Below are 24,927 nucleotides of genomic sequence, written 5' to 3'. Positions count from 1 at the left end.
TGTAACTGTACAGAGTCCCTGTTTATTCAGGGTGAGGGTCACTCACTGTAACTGTACAGAGTCCCTGTTTATTCAGGGTGAGGGTCACTCACTGTAACTGTACAGAGTCACTGTTTATTCAGGGTGAGGGTCACTCACTGTGTAACTGCACAGAGTCCCTGTTTATTCAGGGTGAGGGTCACTCACTAACTGTACAGAGTCCCTGTTTATTCAGGGTGAGGGTCACTCACTGTAACTGTACAGAGTCCCTGTTTATTCAGGGTGAGGGTCACTCACTGTAACTGTACAGAGTCCCTGTTTATTCAGGGTGAGGGTCACTCGCTGTGTAACTGTACAGAGTCCCTGTTTATTCAGGGTGAGGGTCACTCACTGTGTAACTGTACAGAGTCCCTGTTTATTCAGGGTGAGGGTCACTCACTGTGTAACTGTACAGAGTCCCTGTTTATTCAGGGTGAGGGTCACTCACTGTGTAACTGTACAGAGTCCCTGTTTATTCAGGGTGAGGGTCACTCACTGTAACTGTACAGAGTCCCTGTTTATTCAGGGTGAGGGTCACTCACTGTAACTGTACAGAGTCCCTGTTTATTCAGGGTGAGGGTCACTCACTGTGTAACTGCACAGAGTCCCTGTTTATTCAGGGTGAGGGTCACTCACTAACTGTACAGAGTCCCTGTTTATTCAGGGTGAGGGTCACTCACTGTAACTGTACAGAGTCCCTGTTTATTCAGGGTGAGGGTCACTCACTGTAACTGTACAGAGTCCCTGTTTATTCAGGGTGAGGGTCACTCACTGTGTAACTGTACAGAGTCCCTGTTTATTCAGGGTGAGGGTCACTCACTGTGTAACTGTACAGAGTCCCTGTTTATTCAGGGTGAGGGTCACTCACTGTGTAACTGTACAGAGTCCCTGTTTATTCAGGGTGAGGGTCACTCACTGTGTAACTGTACAGAGTCCCTGTTTATTCAGGGTGAGGGTCACTCACTGTAACTGTACAGAGTCCCTGTTTATTCAGGGTGAGGGTCACTCACTGTAACTGTACAGAGTCCCTGTTTATTCAGGGTGAGGGTCACTCACTGTGTAACTGCACAGAGTCCCTGTTTATTCAGGGTGAGGGTCACTCACTGTAACTGTACAGAGTCCATGATTCCCACACATCAAATGAAGGTTATTTTTAGTATTTTTAAAAATTGCACTTTGAATTTTCCCAGTCCAAAACCTAGAGGCCCATAAATTGTGAGGAAGAGTGAGAGACAGGGAGTGACAGACAGGCAGAGGGAGAGAGAGAGAGAGAGAGAAAGAGACTGAGAGAGAGAGAGACAGAGAGAGAGAGAGAGAGAGACAGGCACACAGACAGGGAGGGAGACGAGGCACACAGACAGGGAGGGAGACAGGCACACAGACAGGGAGGGAGACGAGGCACACAGACAGGGAGGGAGACAGGCACACAGACAGGGAGGGAGACGAGGCACACAGACAGGGAGGGAGACAGGCACACAGACAGGGAGGGAGACGAGGCTGCTCCCCCTCCCTCTGCACAGTTTGAATCTGAAGACATTCACTGATCGAGACACTTTGCCAATAGTTTTACCCAGTTGCACCTTGGGAGAAGATTTTGTCGATAATCAGTCTGTCTGATCACAGAAGGTGAACAATGTGTTGGTTCTTTTTTCAAGCTCAGTTTTAGTTTAAAAGGAAATGTATTTTTGTTCATAAACAAGAAGCAAAGAAGCAGAGACAACAGTGCAGCACGGGTTGGTGGACTGGGATATTTATTTCAACCTATGGTTCACAACCTCTCACAGAAGTCTCTAGAAATTACAACAATCCATATTTCACCGTCAGACTTGGAGCTGAGGCTTGGCAGGAGCCACATCTGGATCCGAGCACATTCCTGGGACTCGGCCACAGCTGGATCCGAACATCAATCCCCGGGCTTGGTCACAGCTGGATCCAACACCAATCTTGGGGCTTGGCCACAGCTGGATCCGAACATCAATCCCAGGGCTCGGTCACAGCTGGATCCGAGCACCAATTCTGGGACTCGGCCACAGCTGGATCTGAGCACCAATCCCGGGACTCAGCCGCAGCTGGATCCGAGCACCAATCCCGGGACTCGGCCACAGCTGGATCCGAGCACCAATCCTGGGACTCGGCCACAGCTGGATCATCCTGTTTGTTGATTTGCTTCTTCCAGCCTGATCCTGTCACCAGAATACTGTAACCCCATTGGACGGGCCTGAGCACAGCCTGTCATCCAAATTCCAGCACAAACTGACTGAAAGTGAAGGGATTCAGGAAATATGAAATATTAATAAGATCCTCCTTTCGCTCCAGTGCTAAAATCAAACAGTCACAGCTGAGCATCACCGGTGCAACATTCCAGGAATACAGTCAACATCTGGATCAGAACATTAATCACCAACAATGATCCTGAGACCATCCTGAGACTGACCCTCCACCTGCTTTCATTTCAAGCTGCTCGTCTAGCTCAGAGCTCAACCCATTTGAAGGAAGGTGCAGTTTTGGATAAAAACATTGTTCATTAAAAATACCCAACAGTTGATGGGGGATTCTCAGATTCTCCGCTCTCTGGGGCTGGGTCTTGCCTCCAGTGCCTTGGGCCAAAAACTAGAGCACCCAAGACCACTGAGAAACGTGCCAACCCTCAGAAGGCAGGCACTGAAAACCCTTCAGACTGAGAAAACTCTGCCCTGTGGCTCATGGTGCTGATTTGAGCCCTCGCTGGGCAGGCAGCAGATACCAGGAGATCTTCGTGTGTGGCATGGTGAGCAACATGACTCACCATTAGTTGTGCAAGGGCACTGCCACCATCCTCCTGATCACAGTATGGACACACTTCCACGCTCAATGGTGCTTTGACCAGCCGGAGTTTCTGTGTGAGGTTGAAAGGACTGCTTTTATGGTGTAATTTCTATTGAATTCTTTCAATGTGGTAAAAGGACCTGCACAGGGCACCTTGGGACTTGAGACAGTCCAGGGTGAGTGCCGTGTACCAGGCGGCTTAATTTGGTCCTTGTGTGAGGGGAAGGGTTGTGCTTGGTGTGACGCTGTCCCCCTCCAGCATCCTCAGTGATAGATCAGTGTCGGCCAAAGCTCCTTCCTCTCTGCAACTGTTTTTGCTTTTTGCCACAAATCCACCTCACAGTCTCACCCCAAGATCTCTGACATGGATCAAAAGGCGGCCTCCTGGTGCCCGCCCAAGGAAAGGCCCAGGCCCCGTCCCCGGCCTGTGCTGGTTCACTGGGCCCACCTGGGGCTGTAATTGGAGATTGTTGGAGTTTCCCGGTGGCCTGGCCCGGGGTGGGACAGAGCAGGAAAGGCCCAGGCTCCGTCCCCGGCCTGTGCTGGTTCACTGGGCCCACCTGGGGCTGTAATTGGAGATTGTTGGAGTTTCCCGGTGGCCTGGCCCGGGGTGGGACAGAGCAGGAAAGGCCCAGGCTCTGTCCCCGGCCTGTGCTGGTTCACTGGGCCCACCTGGGGCTGTAATTGGAGATTGTTCCAACCAGGCAACCACGGGCTGGTGCTCGATTCCACACGGATTGGATGATTCACCACAGAGTCTTCAGAGCAAACAACATTCTGTTAATAAATGTGAAATGTGGATTCAGATTTACAATTTCTAGATTCACCAGTGTCCTAGTGTTGGCACTAAATGGCGGGCACGGACTCTGAGCATGGACCCCAGGCACAGACCCTGGGCATAGACCCTGGGCACAGACCCCGGGCACAGACCCCGGGCACAGACCCTGGGCACGGACCCTGGGCACGGACCCCGGGCACGGACCCCGGGCACGGACCCTGGGCACAGACCCTGGGCATAGACCCTGGGCACGGACCCTGGGCACAGACCCCGGGCACAGACCCCAGGCATAGACCCCGGGCATAGACCCTGGGCACGGACCCTGGGCACGGACCCCGGGCACGGACCCTGGGCACAGACCCCGGGCACAGACCCTGGGCACGGACCCTGGGCACGGACCCTGGGCACAGACCCCGGGCACAGACCCTGGGCACGGACCCTGGGCACAGACCCCGGGCACAGACCCCGGGCACAGACCCCGGGCACAGACCCCGGGCACAGACCCTGGGCACGGACCCCAGGCATGGACCCCGGGCATGGACCCTGGGCACGGACCCCGGGCACGGACCCCGGGCACAGATGCGGGGCACGGACCCCGAGCACGGACCCCGGGCACGGACTGTTTTCAGGGCATCGCATTGGGTCAGAAACGGTTAGAAAGTAAACACTGGAGGAGTGAAGCGACAGAGGTCGGTGTTTGCCTCCTAGTTTATCAGCACAGGAGGAGGCCATTCGGCCCATCGAGCCTGTGCCGGCTCTTTGAAAGAGCTATCCAATTAGTCCCACTCCCCTGCTCTTTCCCCATAGACCTGCAAATTTTCACTTTGAGTATTTATCCAATTCTCTTTTGAAAGCCACGACTGAATCTGCTTCCACTGCCCTTTCAAGCAGCGCATTCCAGATCAGAATAACTGGCTGTGTAAAGGCCTTGTTCACATTGGGGAGTGCCACTGTTCCCAGGACACCCCCACCTCCAGCAGTTTAATGAAGCATCTGCCCAGTGCCCGGGCTGCAGGACGTGGGAGTTTCTGCACAATCCCCCGAGCTCCTGCCCCGATCCGAGAGCTGCTCCTGTGTCTCGGTCTCCGGCTCAGAGACTTCACTTCACGCCTGGGAGAGATCAGACCTGCAGAGGAACCAGGAAAACCGTCTCAGAGAAAGTGCGATCGGGCAAATGGCCAGAATGTTATTGAAAGAGCAGTCGGTACAGAGGCAGGCGAGAACGAGTGGCAAAGCACAGAGAGAGGAGTCTACCAGGGGGAGGGGGGTGGGTACCTGGGGGGGGGCGGGACATGGGGGGGCGGGACATGGGGGGGCGGGTACCTGGGGGGGGGGGGAACATGGGGGGGCGGGGACATGGGGGGGCGGGGACATGGGGGGGGCGGGTACCTGGGGGGGGGGAACATGGGGGGGGCGGGGACATGGGGGGCGGAGACATGGGGGGCGGGGACATGGGGGGCGGGGACATGGGGGGCGGGGACATGGGGGGGCGGGGACATGGGGGGGGCGGGGACATGGGGGGGGCGGGGACATGGGGGGCGGGACATGGGGGGCGGGGACATGGGGGGCGGGCACATGGGGGGGGGGGACATGGGGGGCGGGCACATGGGGGGCGGGCACATGGGGGGCGGGACATGGGGGGCGGGACATGGGGGGCGGGACATGGGGGGCGGGACATGGGGGGGCGGGGACATGGGGGGGCGGGGACATGGGGGGCGGGGACATGGGGGGCGGGGACATGGGGGGCGGGGACATGGGGGCGGGGACATGGGGGGCGGGGACATGGGGGGCGGGGACATGGGGGGCGGGGACATGGGGGGCGGGGACATGGGGGGGGTACTTGGGGGGGGCGGGTACTTGGGGGGGGCGGGTACTTGGGGGGCGGGGACATGGGGGGGCGTGTACCTGGGGGGTTGGGGACATGGGGGGTTGGGGACATGGGGGGGCTGGGAGGGGGTTGAGTCCTGGGGGAGGCTATGTGGGGAGACCCTGGTCTGGTACAAACTGTTTAAGGTGCAGTGAGATCTCCGCTCTGAGCAGAAGGAAGAGCAAAAGGGAAGCAAATTACAGGCAATATTGATCAGGCACGTTGCCCGAACACAGGAAAGGGATCCAGTCACTCCCACCCCAGCACAAGAGAGGGATCCAGTCACTCCCACCCCAGCACAAAAGAGGGATCCAGTCACTCCCACCCCAGCACAAGAGAGGGATCCAGTCACTCCCACCCCAGCACAAGAGAGGGATCCAGTCACTCCCACCCCAGCACAAGAGAGGGATCCAGTCACTCCCACCCCAGCACAAGAGAGGGATCCAGTCACTCCCACCCCAGCACAAGAGAGGGATCCAGTCACTCCCACCCCAGCACAAGAGAGGGATCCAGTCACTCCCACCCCAGCACAAGAGAGGGATCCAGTCACTCCCACCCCAGCTCAAGAGAGGGATCCAGTCACTCCCACCCCAGCACAAGAGAGGGATCCAGTCACTCCCACCCCAGCACGAGAGGGATCCAGTCACTCCCACCCCAGCACAAGAGATGGATCCAGTCACTCCCACCCCAGCACAAAAGAGGGATCCAGTCACTCCCACCCCAGCACAAGAGAGGGATCCAGTCACTCCCACCCCAGCACAAGAGAGGGATCCAGTCACTCCCACCCCAGCACAAGAGAGGGATCCAGTCACTCCCACCCCAGCTCAAGAGAGGGATCCAGTCACTCCCACCCCAGCACAAGAGAGGGATCCAGTCACTCCCACCCCAGCACAAGAGAGGGATCCAGTCACTCCCACCCCAGCACAAGAGAGGGATCCAGTCACTCCCACCCCAGCTCAAGAGAGGGATCCAGTCACACCCACCCCAGCACAAGAGGGATCCAGTCACACCCACCCCAGCATGAGAGGGATCCAGTCACTCCCACCCCAGCACGAGAGGGATCCAGTCACAACCACACCAGCACAACAGAGGGATCCAGCCACTCCCACCCCAGCATGAGATGGATCCAGTCACTCCCACACCAGCACAAGAGAGGGATCCAGTCACTCCCACCCCAGCATGAGAGGGATCCAGCCACTCCCACACCAGCACAAGAGAGGGATCCAGTCACTCCCACCCCAGCTCAAGAGAGGGATCCAGTCACACCCACCCCAGCACAAGAGGGATCCAGTCACACCCACCCCAGCATGAGAGGGATCCAGTCACTCCCACCCCAGCACGAGAGGGATCCAGTCACAACCACACCAGCACAACAGAGGGATCCAGCCACTCCCACCCCAGCATGAGAGGGATCCAGTCAATCCCACACCAGCACAAGAGAGGGATCCAGTCACTCCCACCCCAGCATGAGAGGGATCCAGCCACTCCCACACCAGCACAAGAGAGGGATCCAGCCACTCCCACACCAGCACGAGAGAGGGATCCAGTCACAACCACACCAGCACGAGAGGGATCCAGTCACACCCACCCCAGCATGAGAGGGATCCAGTCACAACCACACCAGCACAGAGGGATCCAGTCACTCCCACCCCAGCATGAGAGGGATCCAGCCACTCCCACACCAGCACAAGAGAGGGATCCAGACACTCCCACACCAGCACGAGAGGGATCCAGTCACACCCTTCCCAGCACGAGAGGGATCCAGTCACTCCCACCCCAGCACAAGAGGGATCCAGTCACTCCCACCCCAGCATGAGAGGGATCCAGTCACTCCCACCCCAGCATGAGAGGGATCCAGTCACTCCCACCCCAGCATGAGAGGGATCCAGTCACTCCCACCCCAGCACAAGAGTGGGATCCAGTCACACTCATGCCCAGAGGTGAGGGATCCAGCCACACTCATGCCCAGAAGTGAGGGATCCAGTCACACTCATGCCCAGAAGTGAGGGATCCAGTCACACTCGTGCCCAGAAGTGAGGGATCCAGTCACACCCACCCCAGCATGAGAGGGATCCAGTCACTCCCACCCCAGCACGAGAGGGATCCAGTCACAACCACACCAGCACAACAGAGGGATCCAGCCACTCCCACCCCAGCATGAGATGGATCCAGTCACTCCCACACCAGCACAAGAGAGGGATCCAGTCACTCCCACCCCAGCATGAGAGGGATCCAGCCACTCCCACACCAGCACAAGAGAGGGATCCAGTCACTCCCACCCCAGCTCAAGAGAGGGATCCAGTCACACCCACCCCAGCACAAGAGGGATCCAGTCACACCCACCCCAGCATGAGAGGGATCCAGTCACTCCCACCCCAGCACGAGAGGGATCCAGTCACAACCACACCAGCACAACAGAGGGATCCAGCCACTCCCACCCCAGCATGAGAGGGATCCAGTCACTCCCACACCAGCACAAGAGAGGGATCCAGTCACTCCCACCCCAGCATGAGAGGGATCCAGCCACTCCCACACCAGCACAAGAGAGGGATCCAGCCACTCCCACACCAGCACGAGAGAGGGATCCAGTCACAACCACACCAGCACGAGAGGGATCCAGTCACACCCACCCCAGCATGAGAGGGATCCAGTCACAACCACACCAGCACAGAGGGATCCAGTCACTCCCACCCCAGCATGAGAGGGATCCAGCCACTCCCACACCAGCACAAGAGAGGGATCCAGACACTCCCACACCAGCACGAGAGGGATCCAGTCACACCCTTCCCAGCACGAGAGGGATCCAGTCACTCCCACCCCAGCACAAGAGGGATCCAGTCACTCCCACCCCAGCATGAGAGGGATCCAGTCACTCCCACCCCAGCATGAGAGGGATCCAGTCACTCCCACCCCAGCATGAGAGGGATCCAGTCACTCCCACCCCAGCACAAGAGTGGGATCCAGTCACACTCATGCCCAGAGGTGAGGGATCCAGCCACACTCATGCCCAGAAGTGAGGGATCCAGTCACACTCATGCCCAGAAGTGAGGGATCCAGTCACACTCATGCCCAGAAGTGAGGGATCCAGTCACACCCACCCCAGCACAAGAGTGGGAGGGGCCTAAACCAGAAATAGTCCATAAACCGCTGGGATTGAAATAAATAAATAATCAATGTTATCCATCGGACTGGAGCCGTGTCCAATCATCACTGCACGGCGAGATATCCTCCACTCACAGCTCAGCGGATCCCGATCACCCAGTGGCCCTCATGGAAGGTTGAGCTCAGGATCGGCCTCGGCTGTGACGCCCTCCATTGGTTGTATAAAGTGTCGACACTCACTGTCTGTACTCACACTGCACCCCAACACCTGTCACCTCTGGACTGCACCCCAACACCTGTCACCTCTGGACTGCACCCCAACACCTGTCACCTCTGGACTGCACCCCAACACCTGTCACCTCTGGACTGCACCCCAACACCTGTCACCTCTGGACTGCACCCCAACACCTGTCACCTCTGGACTGCACCCCAACACCTGTCACCTCTGGACTGCACCCCAACACCTGGTACCCCAGACTCCAACCATTCTCTCTCCTTTCCTCAGCTAATCCCCTAAACCCATTGCACTGCCAGGTTTGGTCCTCAGGACCTTGTGCAGAGACCGTGTGGCCCTGGGGGGCATCGCAGGCTGTGACCCACTGGGTCATCGACAACCACAGCCAGGCTGGGAAACCTTGGGGCAAACCTGGAGTGGGGGAGGGAGGGGGGGTTCGCCTGCACGCTGACCACACTTTCTGTGTTACCACTTCACCCAAACATGGGGCAAAAATATCACCCCCAACACAGCAAGAAACGAGGGTGATCTCAGGAGGGTGTCATGGGTGAGGCATCACGGGGGTGGGGGAGGAGGGTGACGATTGTGCGATAGTTGTGCTGTTCACTATTGTCACACTTGCCATTTTATATTCAGATAAATAAAGGATTTTTGCCACTTACCCTTGGCTTGAAATCCTGGTGAATTTTCCCGGTCAGAAGGAGCAGAAATCAGAACCAATCACAGGGGAAAGGGGAAAGAGGAAAGATCTGTAATGGCAGGGAGGGAGGGGGTGAGGGCAGAGAGGGGGTGAGGGCAGAGAGGGGGTGAGGGTAGAGAGGGGTGCGGAAAGGAGGGGAGCAAGGGGTGGGGGAGGAGATGGGGTGAGGGATTGGGGAGAGGATTGGAGGAGGGGGGGGAATAGAGGAGAGGAGGGGGAGGGGAGAGGAGGGGGAATGGAGGGGTGGAGGGGAGTGGATGGGAGTTGGAGGGTGAGGGAGGAGGGGAAGGGGGTGGGTGGGAGTAGAGGGGTGGAGGGGATGGGAGTTGGAGGGTGAGGGAGGAGGGGAAGGGGGTGGGTGGGAGTAGAGGGGTGAGGGGTGAGGGGAGGCGGAGGAGCCTCGACATCAGCAATTTAATTAACTAAACGTATGTAAAAGGATCAGAGGGAGGTTTTGCTGCAATTTTATTCCATGTGTTCTCCAACCTGACGGTAAATTCATCTCCTCGTCCCACTGCTCCTGGACAATAGTTATCAACATAAACCAGCCAATGAGAGATCGAGAGAAATAGATAGAGAGGGAGAGAGGGGGGGAGAGAGAGGGGGAGAGGGGGGCGGGAGAAGGAGGGTGAGGGGGGGGTGAGGGGGGGGTGAGGGGGGGAGAGAGAGGGGGAGAGAGAGGGGGAGAGGGGGGCGGGAGAGGGAGGGTGAGGGGGGGGAGAGAGAGGGAGGGTGAGGGGGGGAGAGAGAGGGGGAGAGGGGGGAGAGAGAGAGGGAGAGAGAGAGGGGGAGAGGGGGAGAGGGGGGCGGGAGAGGGAGGGTGAGGGGGGGGAGAGAGAGGGAGGGTGAGGGGGGGAGAGAGATGGGGAGAGGGGGGAGAGAGAGAGGGGGAGAGGGGGGCGGGAGAGGGAGGGTGAGGGGGGGGAGAGAGAGGGAGGGTGAGGGGGGGAGAGAGAGGGGGAGAGGGGGGAGAGAGAGAGGGAGAGAGAGAGGGGGAGAGGGGGAGAGGGGGGCGGGAGAGGGAGGGTGAGGGGGGGTGAGGGCGGGTGAGGGCGGGTGAGGGGAGGGTGAGGGGGGGGTGAGGGGAGGGTGAGGGCGGGTGAGGGGAGGGTGAGGGCGGGTGAGGGGAGGGTGAGGGGGGGTGTTCTCTGCCTGTATCTTGCAGCCTGTGACAATTTCACCATGACACCAGGCTGATTCTCCGAGAGCTGGGCTGAACTTCGCCCCACTCCCCTTTAATGACCATAATAGCTGCTAGTTGGCATTTCCCCCATGTCCAGGAGCATCTGCAGACAGTGCCCAGGCCCCAGTGACAGTGCCCAGACCCCAGTGACAGTGCCCAGACCCAGTGACAGTGCCCAGACCCCAGTGACAGTGCCCAGACCCCAGTGACAGTGCCCAGACCCCTGTGACAGTGCCCAGACCCCTGTGACAGTGCCCAGACCCAGTGTTGTGAACACTCTGTGCCACTGGATTGTGCTCCAGGTGAGGAATCGAGGACCACAGCCTGTGGGATGTGGACTATCCCAAACTATCATGTGAGAATACAAACTTATTCTCTCTCCCAGATGGTGCCGCTGGTTGTGAGAGTAAAAGAGCAGGTGTGAGATTGGCCACAAGCAGCAGGTTAATGGCAGAGTGTGTGACAGCTTGCTGGTGCCACCAGGTGACGAACCTCTGACCCTGCAGGGCCTCCAGCTCCTTTTGCTGTCGGATGTTCCTCCCCTCCTCCTCCTGCAGCATCCTCTTCAGCACACGCACCTCCTGCTGGGCCTCACACTTGATGTCGTTTGCCACCACCACGGCCGTCTGCAGATCTGCCTGGAAGTCACTCCATTCCTCAGCCTCCTCCTGCCCACAACGGAGAAAAGATTAACTCCGAGTGTTCTGAACTTTGCGCTACATAATCCCTCTGGTTCAGCGTCACTCCCATAAGTGGCCCTCGTGTCCCCTACAATCTGAAGTGCACCTTATTGCCCAATATCTAATTCACTGATAGCATGACCCAGGGCCTTGTTTTACTGCAGTGTCACACTCGGTACCACACACGCATTCAAGGCCAAGTGATGAGACAGGGGCCAATCATAAACCAACAAACTGTTTATTTTACATAAATTATATGAATGAACAGTAGACGGTGTTCACAATGCGATCAATTTCCACATTAAATACTAAAAATGCAACTCAACAATAGCAACTTGCATTTATAAAAGCGTCTTTAATAAAAAAACATCCCAAGTTGCTTAACTCTGTCACTCTACTGGGCAAAAACCCAATTTCAAACTAACCAGTCATGTCAACCTCGGTTAGAAGCTGCGTCCATTCACAAAAATATCAGAGAGAGAGTGAGACAGATAGAGAGATAGAGAGAGAGAGAGAAAGTTAGAGAGATAGAGAGAGTGACAGAGAGAGAGAGATAGAGAGAGAGAGAGAGAGAGAGAGTATGAGTGAGATAGAGAGAGAGAGAGAGAGTGTGAGTGAGATAGGGAGAGAGAGAGAGATAGAGAGTGAATGAGAGTGAGTGAGACAGAGAGAGACACAGAGAGAGAGAGAGAAAGTGAGTGAGATAGAGAGTGAGTGAGATAGAGATATAGACAGAGTGACAGAGAGAGAGATAGAAAGAGAGATAGAGAGAGAGAAAGTGAGTGAGATAGAGATAGAGTGAGATAGAGAGAGTGTGTGAGTGAGATAGAGAGAGAGTGAATGAGATAGAGAGAGACAGAGAGATAGATAGAGGGCAGAGAGAGTGAGTGAGATAGAGAGAGAGTGAATGAGAGAGTGAGATAGAGAGTGAGATAGAGAGAGTGAATGAGAGAGTGAGTGAGACAGAGAGAGACAGAGAGTGAGTGAGATAGAGAGAGAGTGACAGAGAGAGATAGAGAGAAAGATGGAGAGAGAGAAAGTGAGTGAGATAGAGGGAGAGTGACAGAGAGATAGAGAGAGAGATAGAGAGACAGAAAGTGAGTGAGATAGTGAGATAGAGATGGAGATAGAGAGAGAAAGTGAGTGAGATAGTGAGAGAGATAGAGAGAGTGACAGAGAGAGAGATAGAGATAGAGAGAGAAAGTGAGTGAGAGAGAGAGATAGAGAGATAGAAAGTGAGTGAGATAGAGAGAGAGTGAAATAGAGAGAGAGATAGAGAGAGTGAGTGAAATAGAGAGATAGAGAGAGAAAAAGTGAGTGAGATAGAAAGAAAGAGTGAAATAAAGAGAGTGAGATAAAGAGAGAGAGAGAGAAAGTGAGTGAGCGAGAGAAAGTGAGTGAACTAGAGAGAGAGGGATAGAGAGAGAGAAACTGAGTGAGATAGAGAATGAGATAGTGAGATAGAGAGGGTGAGTGAGATAGAGAGGGTGAGAGAGAGAATGAGATAGAAAGGGAGTGAGTGAGATAGAGAGAAAGAGTGAGTGAGATGGACAGAGAGATAGAGAGAGAAAGTGAGTGAGATAGAGAGAAAGTGATAGAGAGAGTGTGAGTGGGTGAGATAGAGAGTGAGTGAGATAGAGTGAGAGAAAGAGAGAGAAAGTGAGTGAGATAGAGAGATAGATAGAGAGAGTGAGATAGAAAGAGAGTGAGTGAGATAATGAGAGAGAGAGAGAGTGAGATCGAGAGTGAGTGAGACAGAGAGAGAGATTAGATGTCTCTGTCTTGACTCTGCATGTGGATGATTTTCCCGCTGAGATATTAATCAAAGTAACCAGTCTGAATGAAATGCCTCACCTATGACGTATGTGCCTGTGACACTGGAGTGCCTGTTTAGCTAAACCTCATGCTGGGTGCATTGAATGAAAACCATTGTGGACATTTAGGTGTCGTAAAAAAAATATTCTATCACAATAGCAAGCAGTGCAATTCTCCAGAAGCTTGACTACATCCAGGACAGAGCAGTTCACTCTATTGGTGCCCCTGTCACTGGACTCAATATGTACCCCCCGCCCTATCCCCCCCTCCGGTGAACTCTGTCTGCAGTACATACGATCTATAGGATGCACTGCAGTATGTCCGATCTCATCACCCAGTATAATGAGTACAGTCTGTCCCCGTTACCCAATACAATAAGTACAGTCTGTCCCCATTATCCAATACAACGATTACAGTCTGTCCCCATTATCCAATACAACGATTACAGTCTGTCCCCATTATCCAATACAACGATTACAGTCTGTCCCCATTATCCAATACAACGATTACAGTCTGTCCCCATTATCCAATACAACGATTACAGTCTGTCCCCATTATCCAATACAACGATTACAGTCTGTCCCCATTATCCAATACAACGATTACAGTCTGTCCCCATTATCCAATACAACGATTACAGTCTGTCCCCATTATCCAATACAACGATTACAGTCTGTCCCCATTATCCAATACAACGATTACAGTCTGTCCCCATTATCCAATACAACGATTACAGTCTGTCCCCATTATCCAATACAACGATTACAGTCTGTCCCCATTATCCAATACAATGATTACAGCCTGTCCCCATTATCCAGTATAATGATTACAGTCTGTCCCCATTATCCAATACAATAAGTACAGTCTGTCCCCATTATCCAATACAATGATTACAGCCTGTCTCCATTATCCAGTATAATGATTACAGTCTGTCCCCATTATGCAATACAATAAGTACAGTCTGTCCCCATTATCCAATACAATGATTACAGTCTGTCCCCATTATCCAGTATAATGATTACAGTCTGTCCCCATTATCCAATACAATTAGTACAGTCTGTCTCATTTTTTTTTATTCGTTCACGGGATGTGGGCGTCGCTGGCAAGGCTGGCATTTATTGCCCATCCCGAATTGCCCTTGAGAAGGTGGTGGTGAGCCGCCTTCTTGAACCGCTGCAGTCCGTGTGGTGATGGTTCTCCCATTACCCAATAGAATATTTAGCAGGGACAGGCTGGGACCGATGCTCAGACCACTCTTAACCGTGTGAGATTGACCATCGTTGGTTGTCCATCAGGAGGTGTGTTATTGGGATTTAATCTAAACCTGACTGAGGCACTGAGTGATTAGGGTCAGGGTTAGGGTCAGGGTCAGGGTCAGGGTCAGGGTTAGGGTCAGAGTCAGAGTCAGGGTCAGAGTCAGGGTTAGGGTCAGGGTCAGGGTCAGGGAGTGATTCTGGGCCCTGCTTTAACCCACTTCATGCTGATTTACTGACCTTCATCTTTTTGTGCAGCATCTTGAGCTGTTTCTCCAATTCCAGTTTCTGCTGCTGTAAAGTCAGCACTTTATCTGAAGAAAGAAGATTCTATCAATCTGTGTTCCCCCAAAAACAGGTGTGGAAGCTGCAAACTTCTAAGTTTCCTCTTTTAAATTTCTTTGCGATGAAATGTGAGCTTCTGACTGGGATGCAGAGACCAACTGTATGTTCCTTATATTTGTGGACAATAGTAAGATCAGGAGTTGTTTCGGGAGGGTGGGTACAGTCACAGTTTTGCAGAAGGATTTATTGGACAGATAAATAACAAATGGAATTTAGACTGAACCAAGTATTGCAGATTGGAAGCAAGAATGAGCAATACAGACGGTGACAGTAATAGAATTAGCACAGGGAGACTTTCAAACGGGCCTGGGTGAAACATAGTGTGACTGTAAATTGGTCACATTCGATGTGAGGACAACGAGGAGAAGCAATTAAAGCAATAGAATATTGGGATATGGTCCAGGCAGTGACGGTCAAATAACCGAGGTTCTGCTGCGGGTTTGCAAAGCACCGAGCTGACCTCACTTCAAAAGGGACATGTGCCCGTGCATTGAAGGGGATGCAGAGAACAACAAGAATGATCCCAAGTGTAAACGGCATGAGCTTTGAGGAAAGATTAGAGAAGCTCAAAATATAGTCTGGAGAGCAGATTACTCAAAAACCTCATTGAGGTTCATAGTATATTAAATGGCAGAGATACGGTGAAGCCAGAATATTACTTTGTCAGACAGGCCAGTATAATAAGAGAAGATATATTTAAATCAGTAAAGGCTAAACTTAAATCAGATCTTTAAAAAGATTTTTTACTGTTTGAAATGGTAAGATAATGGAAACCAACATTAGGAGAGTTCAAGATGGTACTGGATCTCGGGCTGGGTGAGTGTGATCTCGGACTGGGTGAGTGTGATCTCGGAGTGGGTGAGTGTGATGTTGGACTGGGTGAGTGTGATCTCGGACTGGGTGAGTGTGATCTCGGACTGGGTGAGTGTGATCTCGGACTGGGTGAGTGTGATGTTGGACTGGGTGAGTGTGATCTCGGACTGGGTGAGTGTGATCTCGGACTGGGTGAGTGTGATGTCGGACTGGGTGAGTGTGATGTTGGACTGGGTGAGCGTGATCTCGGACTGGGTGAGTGTGATGTCGGACTGGGTGAGTGTGATGTCGGACTGGGTGAGTGTGATCTCGGAGTGGGTGAGTGTGATCTTGGAGTGGGTGAGTGTGATGTTGGACTGGGTGAGTGTGATCTCGGACTGGGTGAGTGTGATCTCGGACTGGGTGAGTGTGATCTCGGACTGGCTGAGTGTGATGTTGGACTGGGTGAGTGTGATCTCGGACCGGCTGAGTGTGATGTTGGACTGGGTGAGTGTGATCTCGGACTGGGTGAGTGTGATGTTGGACTGGGTGAGTGTGATCTCGGACTGGGTGAGTGTGATCTCGGACTGGGTGAGTGTGATCTCGGAGTGGGTGAGTGTGATCTCGGAGTGGGTGAGTGTGATCTCGGAGTGGGTGAGTGTGATCTCGGACTGGGTGAGTGTGATCTCGGACTGGGTGAGTGTGATCTCGGACTGGGTGAGTGTGATGTTGGACTGGGTGAGTGTGATGTTGGACTGGGTGAGTGTGATCTCGGACTGGGTGAGTGTGATGTCGGACTGGGTGAGTGTGATGTCGGACTGAGTGAGTGTGATGTTGGACTGGGTGAGCGTGATCTCGGACTGGGTGAGTGTGATGTCGGACTGGGTGAGTGTGATCTCGGACCGGCTGAGTGTGATGTTGGACTGGGTGAGTGTGATCTCGGACCGGCTGAGTGTGATGTTGGACTGGGTGAGTGTGATCTCGGACTGGGTGAGTGTGATGTTGGACTGGGTGAGTGTGATCTCGGACTGGGTGAGTGTGATCTCGGACTGGGTGAGTGCGATCTCGGACTGGGTGAGTGTGATGTTGGACTGGGTGAGTGTGATCTCGGACCGGGTGAGCGTGATCTCGGACCGGGTGAGTGTTATGTCGGACTGGGTGAGTGTGATGTTGGACTGGGTGAGTGTGATCTCGGACTGGGTGAGTGTGATCTCGGACTGGGTGAGTGTGATGTCGGACTGGGTGAGCGTGATCTCGGAGTGGGTGAGTGTGATCTCGGAGTGGGTGAGTGTGATGTTGGACTGGGTGAGTGTGATCTCGGACTGGGTGAGTGTGATCTCGGAGTGGGTGAGTGTGATGTCGGACTGGGTGAGTGTGATCTCGGAGTGGGTGAGTGTGATCTCGGAGTGGGTGAGTGTGATGTTGGACTGGGTGAGTGTGATCTCGGACTGGGTGAGCGTGATCTCGGACCGGGTGAGCGTGATCTCGGACCGGGTGAGCGTTATGTCGGACCGGGTGAGTGTGATCTCGGACTGGGTGAGCGTGATCTCGGACCGGCTGAGTGTGATGTTGGACCGGGTGAGTGTGATCTCGGACTGAGTGAGTGTGATCTCGGTCTGGGTGAGTGTGATGTCGGACTGGGTGAGTGTGATCTCGGACTGGGTGAGTGTGATGTTGGACTGGGTGAGTGTGATCTCGGACCAGCTGAGTGTGATGTTAGACTGGGTGAGTGTGATCTCGGACCGGCTGAGTGTGATGTTGGACTGGGTGAGTGTGATCTCGAACCGGCTGAGTGTGATGTTGGACTGGGTGAGTGTGATGTTGGACTGGGTGAATGTGATCTTGGACTGAGTGAGTGTGATCTCGGTCTGGGTGAGTGTGATCTCGGACCGGCTGAGTGTGATCTCGGACCGGCTGAGTGTGATGTTGGACTGGGTGAGTGTGATCTCGGATCGGCTGAGTGTGATGTTGGACTTGGTGAGTGTGATGTTGGACTGGATGAGTGTGATCTCGGACCGGCTGAGTGTGATGTTGGACTTGGTGAGTGTGATCTCGGACTGGGTGAGTGTGATCTCGGACTGAGTGAGTGTGATGTTGGACTGGGTGAGTGTGATCTCGGACCGGCTGAGTGTGATGTTGGACTGGGTGAGTGTGATCTCGGACTGAGTGAGTGTGATGTTGGACTGGGTGAGTGTGATGATGGACTGGGTGAGTGTGATCTCGGACCGGCTGAGTGTGATGTTGGATTGGGTGAGTGTGATCTCGGACTGAGTGAGTGTGATGTTGGACTGGGTGAGTGTGATCTCGGACCGGCTGAGTGTGATGTTGGACTGGGTGAGTGTGATCTCGGACTGAGTGAGTGTGATGTTGGATTGGGTGAGTGTGATCTCGGACCGGCTGAGTGTGATGTTGGACTGGGTGAGTGTGATCTCTGACTGAGTGAGTGTGATGTTGGACTGGGTGAGTGTGATGTTGGACTGGGTGAGTGTGATCTCGGACCGGTTGAGTGTGATCTCGGACTGAGTGAGTGTGATGTTGGATTGGGTGAGTGTGATCTCGGACTGAGTGAGTGTGATGTTGGACTGGGTGAGTGTGATCTCGGACTGGGTGAGTGTGATGTTGGACTGGGTGAGTCCGATGTTGGACTGGGTGAGTGTGATCTCGGACTGGGTGAGTGCGATCTCGGACTGGGTGAGTGTGATGTTGGACTGGGTGAGTGTGATCTCGGACCGGCTGAGTGTGATGTTGGACTGGGTGAGTGTGATCTCGGACCGGCTGAGTGTGATGTTGGACTGGGTGAGTGTGATCTCGAACCGGCTGAGTGTGATGTTGGACTGGGTGAGTGTGATGTTGGACTGGGTGAATGTGATCTTGGACTGAGTGAGTGTGATCTCGGTCTGGGTGAGTGTGATCTCGGACCGGCTGAGTGTGATCTCGGACCGGCTGAGTGTGATGTTGGACTGGGTGAGTGTGATCTCGGATCGGCTGAGTGTGATGTTGGACTTGGTGAGTGTGATGTTGGACTGGATGAGTGTGATCTCAGACCGGCTGAGTGTGATGTTGGACTTGGTGAGTGTGATCTCGGACTGGGTGAGTGTGATCTCGGACTGAGTGAGTGTGATGTTGGACTGGGTGAGTGTGATCTCGGACCGGCTGAGTGTGATGTTGGACTGGGTGAGTGTGATCCCGGACTGAGTGAGTGTGATGTTGGACTGGGTGAGTGTGATGATGGACTGGGTGAGTGTGATCTCGGACCGGCTGAGTGTGATGTTGGATTGGGTGAGTGTGATCTCGGACTGAGTGAGTGTGATGTTGGACTGGGTGAGTGTGATCTCGGACCGGCTGAGTGTGATGTTGGACTGGGTGAGTGTGATCTCGGACTGAGTGAGTGTGATGTTGGATTGGGTGAGTGTGATCTCGGACCGGCTGAGTGTGATGTTGGACTGGGTGAGTGTGATCTCTGACTGAGTGAGTGTGATCTCTGACTGAGTGAGTGTGATGTTGGACTGGGTGAGTGTGATCTCGGACCAGTTGAGTGTGATCTCGGACTGAGTGAGTGTGATGTTGGATTGGGTGAGTGTGATCTCGGACTGAGTGAGTGTGATGTTGGACTGGGTGAGTGTGATCTCGGACTGAGTGAGTGTCTTGTTGGACTGGGTGAGTGTGATCTCGGACTGGGTGAGTGTGATGTTGGACTGAGTGAGTGTGATCTCGGACTGGGTGAGTGTGATCTCGGACTGGGTGAGTGTGATCTAGGACTGGGTGAGTGTGATCTCGGACCGGCTGAGTGTGATGTTGGACTGGGTGGTGGAGAGGGCTGAGCTTGGATGGTCTGAGTGGGGCCTAAGCCTCCCCCTCACCTTCGCTTTGCGCCCAGTCTTGGGATCTTTTTTGTGATGGAAATATCGACTTACTGTCCAGGTCCACGATGGTCCTGTTGTTGTGTAGTTTGACAGCCTGATGCTGTTCCACCTGGTCCTGGAGCTCGAAGATAGTCTCCTTCAAGTCTTTGATTTCTGATTCTTTGTCTCTCGATTCATCTCGGAATCTCTGCCCTGTGAAACTCTGTTCCTGCCCCTCATTCTCGCCCTGTGACAGCGCCTGCTCACGCTCCACCTGCAACCAGAGTTCTCCTCAGTATCTTGCACGGTAACCATACAAAACAACCACTTGTGGCAGGCCAGACACTAAGATCTGAAGACTGAGAATTTATTGTAAAACGAGCGATGCTCCCCTACTGTTGCTCATGGATGGTCAAAGGACGCAGTGTTTATAAGGATGTGTTCACGATATCATGTCCAACAATTCAATATTCTGCTGCTAAGATGTAAGTGTGCATTCCGAAAAAGCTGAAAGTTTAACTGATCTTAAGTAAACACTTGGTGAGTTCATTGAAAGGATGATTGCGAATTAGGCTGAGATGAGAACGTTAGCTTGGTTTTGGAAAGGTCAATCAAGAGCCTGCAGAAATCGAGACTTTGGGATTTTCTGTTACTGGTGAGTTTCCCTTGTACATTGCAGATTGCGTCCCTCCTAACTTTGGACGTGCCACAGAAATTTTCATTAGAGGCGGAAACTGTAGCCCAGGGAGAGTCAGCACCTTCAGGGACTGTACCCCAGGGAGAGTCAGCACCTTCAGGAACTGTACCCCAGGGAGAGTCAGCACCTTCAGGGACTGTACCCCAGGGAGAGTCAGCACCTTCAGGGACTGTACCCCAGTGAGAGTCAGCACCTTCAGGGACTGTACCCCAGTGAGAGTCAGCACCTTCAGGGACTGTACCCCAGGGAGAGTCAGCACCTTCAGGGACTGTAGCCCAGGGAGAGTCAGCACCTTCAGGGACTGTACCCCAGGGAGAGTCAGCACCTTCAGGGACTGTACCCCAGGGAGAGTCAGCACCTTCAGGGACTGTACCCCAGGGAGAGTCAGCACCTTCAGGGACTGTACCCCAGGGAGAGTCAGCACCTTCAGGGACTGTACCCCAGTGAGAGTCAGCACCTTCAGGGACTGTACCCCAGTGAGAGTCAGCACCTTCAGGAACTGTACCCCAGGGAGAGTCAGCACCTTCAGGAACTGTACCCCAGGGAGAGTCAGCACCTTCAGGGACTGTACCCCAGGGAGAGTCAGCACCTTCAGGAACTGTACCCCAGGGAGAGTCAGCGCCTTCAGGAACTGTACCCCAGGGAGAGTCAGCACCTTCAGGGACTGTACCCCAGTGAGAATGAGGCTGGGATGTTTTTAAACACCCTCTGTGCTTTAGTTATTCAAGCTCTCTGGTCCATCCTGGAGTTGAAGGGATGACGATGAGCTTTATTAATCACTGCTGCTTGTGGGCCAGATTTGGTCACAATACAAGGCCCTGCTCAGTACTGCAATGGTGCGCAGGATGGCGCAGCTGTTCAGACACTGTGGGGTCTCGCCGCAGTGTGAGGGGTCTCGCCGCAGTGCGGGGGGTCTTCCTGTAGTGTGAGGGGTCTCCCTGCAGTGTGAGTGGTCTCGCCGCAGTGTGAGGGGTCTCCCTGCAGTGTGAGGGGTCTCCCTGCAGTGTGAGGGGTCTTCCTGCAGTGTGAGGGGTCTTCCTGCAGTGTGAGGGGTCTCGCTGCAGTGCGAGGGGTCTCCCTGCAGTGCGAGGGGTCTCCCTGCAGTGTGAGGGGTCTCCCTGCAGTGTGAGGGGTCTCCCTGCAGTGTGAGGGGTCTCGCCGCAGTGCGAGGGGTCTCCCTGCAGTGTGAGGGGTCTCGCCGCAGTGCGAGGGGTCTCCCTGCAGTGTGAGGGGTCTCCCTGCAGTGTGAGGGGTCTTCCTGCAGTGTGAGGGGTCTTCCTGCAGTGTGAGGGGTCTCCCTGCAGTGCGCGGAGTCTTGCCGCAGTGCGAGGGGTCTTCCTGCAGTGCGAGGGGTCTCGCCGCAGTGCGAGGGGTCTCCCTGCAGTGCGCGGAGTCTTGCCGCAGTGTGAGGGGTCTTCCTGCAGTGTGAGGGGTCTCGCCGCAGTGCGAGGGGTCTCCCTGCAGTGTGAGGGGTCTCCCTGCAGTGTGAGGGGTCTTCCTGCAGTGTGAGGGGTCTTCCTGCAGTGTGAGGGGTCTCGCTGCAGTGCGAGGGGTCTCCCTGCAGTGCGAGGGGTCTCCCTGCAGTGTGAGGGGTCTCCCTGCAGTGTGAGGGGTCTCGCCGCAGTGCGAGGGGTCTCCCTGCAGTGTGAGGGGTCTCGCCGCAGTGCGAGGGGTCTCCCTGCAGTGTGAGGGGTCTCCCTGCAGTGTGAGGGGTCTTCCTGCAGTGTGAGGGGTCTTCCTGCAGTGTGAGGGGTCTCCCTGCAGTGCGCGGAGTCTTGCCGCAGTGCGAGGGGTCTTCCTGCAGTGCGAGGGGTCTCGCCGCAGTGCGAGGGGTCTCCCTGCAGTGCGCGGAGTCTTGCCGCAGTGTGAGGGGTCTTCCTGCAGTGTGAGGGGTCTCGCCGCAGTGCGAGGGGTCTCCCTGCAGTGTGAGGGGTCTCGCCGCAGTGTGCGGGGTCTCGCTGTAGTGTGAGGGGTCTCGCCGCAGTGTGAGGGGTCTTGCCGCAGTGTGCGGGGTCTCGCTGTAGTGTGCGGGGTCTTCCTGCAGTGTGCGGGGTCTTCCTGCAGTGTGCGGGGTCTTCCTGCAGTGTGCGGGGTCTTCCTGCAGTGTGCGGGGTCTTCCTGCAGTGTGAGGGGTCTCGCTGCAGTGTGCGGGGTCTCGCTGTAGTGTGAGGGGTCTCGCTGTAGTGTGAGGGGTCTCCCTGCAGTGTGCGGGGTCTCACCGCAGTGTGCGGGGTCTCGCTGTAGTGTGAGGGGTCTCGCTGCAGTGTGAGGGGTCTTCCTGCAGTGTGCGGGGTCTTCCTGCAGTGTGAGGGGTCTCGCTGTAGTGTGAGGGGTCTCGCTGTAGTGTGAGGGGTCTCGCTGCAGTGTGAGGGGTCTTCCTGCAGTGTGAGGGGTCTTCCTGCAGTGTGAGGGGTCTCGCTGTAGTGTGAGGGGTCTCGCTGTAGTGTGAGGGGTCTTCCTGCAGTGTGCGGGGTCTTCCTGCAGTGTGAGGGGTCTTCCTGCAGTGTGAGGGGTCTTCCTGCAGTGTGCGGGGTCTTCCTGCAGTGTGCGGGGTCTTCCTGCAGTGTGCGGGGTCTTCCTGCAGTGTGCGGGGTCTTCCTGCAGTGTGCGGGGTCTCGCTGTAGTGTGAGGGGTCTTCCTGCAGTGTGCGGGGTCTTCCTGCAGTGTGAGGGGTCTTCCTGCAGTGTGCGGGGTCTTCCTGCAGTGTGAGGGGTCTTCCTGCAGTGTGAGGGGTCTTCCTGCAGTGTGAGGGGTCTTCCTGCAGTGTGCGGGGTCTTCCTGCAGTGTGAGGGGTCTTCCTGCAGTGTGCGGGGTCTTGCTTGACTGTTGTGTAATGTTTCAGCAACTTCTTGTGACATTTGCCGGGTTCCCAGAAACACATTTTAGCCTCCTCACCCCAGGGGATCTGCCAGAGACCCCCGATCCCTTCAGACAGGTACCTCCAGATTGAGGAAAGAGCCCCAATGAACAAACCCCCCAAAGTGTGCTCACCTTTACTACCTGGCTCTGCAGGTGTGAGACTTCACCAGTTGGCTGTAGCGACCTCTCCCTTCGCACCGTGCACTGTGGTTCCAACTGCTCCCTCTCTGTGAGGGCCGCCTGGAACAGCTGCTTGAACTCTGAGGGATCTGTTGCACTTTGCTCCAGGGGCGGCTCTGACGGCTTTGGTTGTTCCAGCTCCAGCTGCCTTCTCAGTTGACTGTTTTGAGTCCTGAGCTCCTCTGCCGAGGACTGGCAATTGGCCAGAGTCTCTGCAATCCACACATTCCTCTTCTGTTCTGCCTCCAGCAGCTTCTGCAGATTGCTGGCCTCGTCTCTCAGGCTTTTCACCAGGACTTCAGCACCCAGATGTTCCTTCTCCAGATTGTGCCAATTGCTGACTGGCTGTTGTGTGTCCAGCTGCTTCTCCTGATCGGAGTGAGCACTCTCCCCTGGCCTCAGCTCTGGCCCCACTTCTGGCCCAGGCCCCCTGCTCACCTTCGGATCGCCCGTCGAGCTGTCCTGAAGAAGTGACACCAGCAGTGCGTTCTCTTTGACCAGATGCTGTAGCCTCTCTTGCTGCTGGTGAAAGGAGCTCTCCAGGACACTTTCTTCCTCGGCCAGCCTCTCGTTCTGAGCTGTCAGCTCCTGGACCACCTGGTGTTGGTCAGACAGTTCCTGCAGCGTTGCCTGTAGTTCTTCCGCAGTGCAGTGTTGGTTCTCCTCCATCTGATGAATCTTCTCGGCCAGAGAGGCCACAGACACCAAGCTGGTGTTTCTTAGAGACCCCTCGTTGGACGTGTCTGATGAGCTGGTGGCCGCTCCAAAACCATTGCTGTTGGTGGAAGGGGAGTTAAAAACTCCGTCACAGCCTGGTGAGTCCAGGGAGGGGGTTCCTTTGGTCACATCACTCATGTTGGAGACGGAGCTGTGAGATGGGCCCCCGTTAACAGCCAGGGGAAGTCTGTCGAATGCTTCTCCTGTTTGATTCCCTGCGCTGTCCTGTGAGGATGGGGTATGCAGACAGCTGCTGGACTCAAAGCTCAAAGAGTCTCCCTCGGCCCCAGACCCTGCGCTCTCTCTGAGCTGCTCCAGAGTGGCCAGCCGTTCCCGCAGAGCCTGTTTCTCCGTCCGCAGGCAGCCAAGCTCCTGTTGGAAGGTCTGGTTTCTCTCCTGGAGTTCCTTTAGCTGTGACTGGACGTCGCCAAGCGACTCCGACAGATCTTCTGGAACATTCTTCTCAATTGCGGCCTGGGTGCAGTCTGAGCTCACGGCCCACCTGTCCTGGTAACGATTCAACTCACATCTTAGTTTACTAATTTCAAACTCCTTGACCTTGGCCTCTGCCAGGAGTTCTTTGATTTGAATCTCCAGCCTCACTCGTTCACTCCCCTCACCGTCCGCTCTGGTCTTTGGCGCTGGTCGAACCTGCTTCACGGGTGGTCGCATATCACAGCTCACTGGAACAGGCATGGGTTTCTTACTGGGCAAAGTGCGGGAGCGCTCCCGCGAAACCTTATCCTTTGGGAGCGTCGTTGACTCTCTCGGGGTTGGAATCCCAGACCGCCGTGCCGAGGAGACGGAGCCTGTGAGAGAAATCAGCGCCAGTTAACAGGGACTCAGTCAGCGGATTCCATGCAATTCACACCCATTGAGGTCCAGGAGACCTCCAAAAACAGTTACAAATGTCTCGCCAGCCAGAGGCAATAATCCAGCCACTAACCTGTAAATCCTGCATGGTCCCTTTAAATAGCGCCGGTGGGGGGTCCTCCAGACACTCTGACACGGTCAGATGGTCGGGGTTAAGACTGTGCGTTGAGTTGAGCGTTAAGTCCC

General features: G+C 55.1%; 1 protein-coding gene across 3 annotated transcripts in view; it reads right to left on the bottom strand.

Annotated features, from left to right (window-relative positions):
• specc1 (sperm antigen with calponin homology and coiled-coil domains 1) overlaps window positions 1-24,649 on the bottom strand; it is a 103,392-nt gene extending 78,743 nt beyond the window's left edge. For all 3 annotated transcript variants that reach the window (XM_068008582.1, XM_068008583.1, XM_068008584.1), the window contains exons 1-4: window positions 23,104-24,649; window positions 19,488-19,689; window positions 14,677-14,750; window positions 11,181-11,356 (exon numbers count right to left, since the gene is read on the bottom strand). In XM_068008582.1, coding sequence (XP_067864683.1) covers window positions 11,181-11,356; window positions 14,677-14,750; window positions 19,488-19,689; window positions 23,104-24,564 — 1,913 coding nt within the window. In that variant the 5' untranslated portion in view covers window positions 24,565-24,649. The remainder of the gene's footprint in view (window positions 1-11,180; window positions 11,357-14,676; window positions 14,751-19,487; window positions 19,690-23,103) is intronic.
• Window positions 24,650-24,927: the final 278 nt, after the last annotated feature.

The sequence above is a fragment of the Heptranchias perlo genome, chromosome 28, assembly GCF_035084215.1.
Source record: "Heptranchias perlo isolate sHepPer1 chromosome 28, sHepPer1.hap1, whole genome shotgun sequence".
NCBI classification, from domain to species: Eukaryota; Metazoa; Chordata; class Chondrichthyes; order Hexanchiformes; family Hexanchidae; genus Heptranchias; species Heptranchias perlo.
The sequence above is the reverse complement of the archived record's forward strand: the minus strand, read 5'-3'. Positions and strand labels throughout refer to the sequence as shown.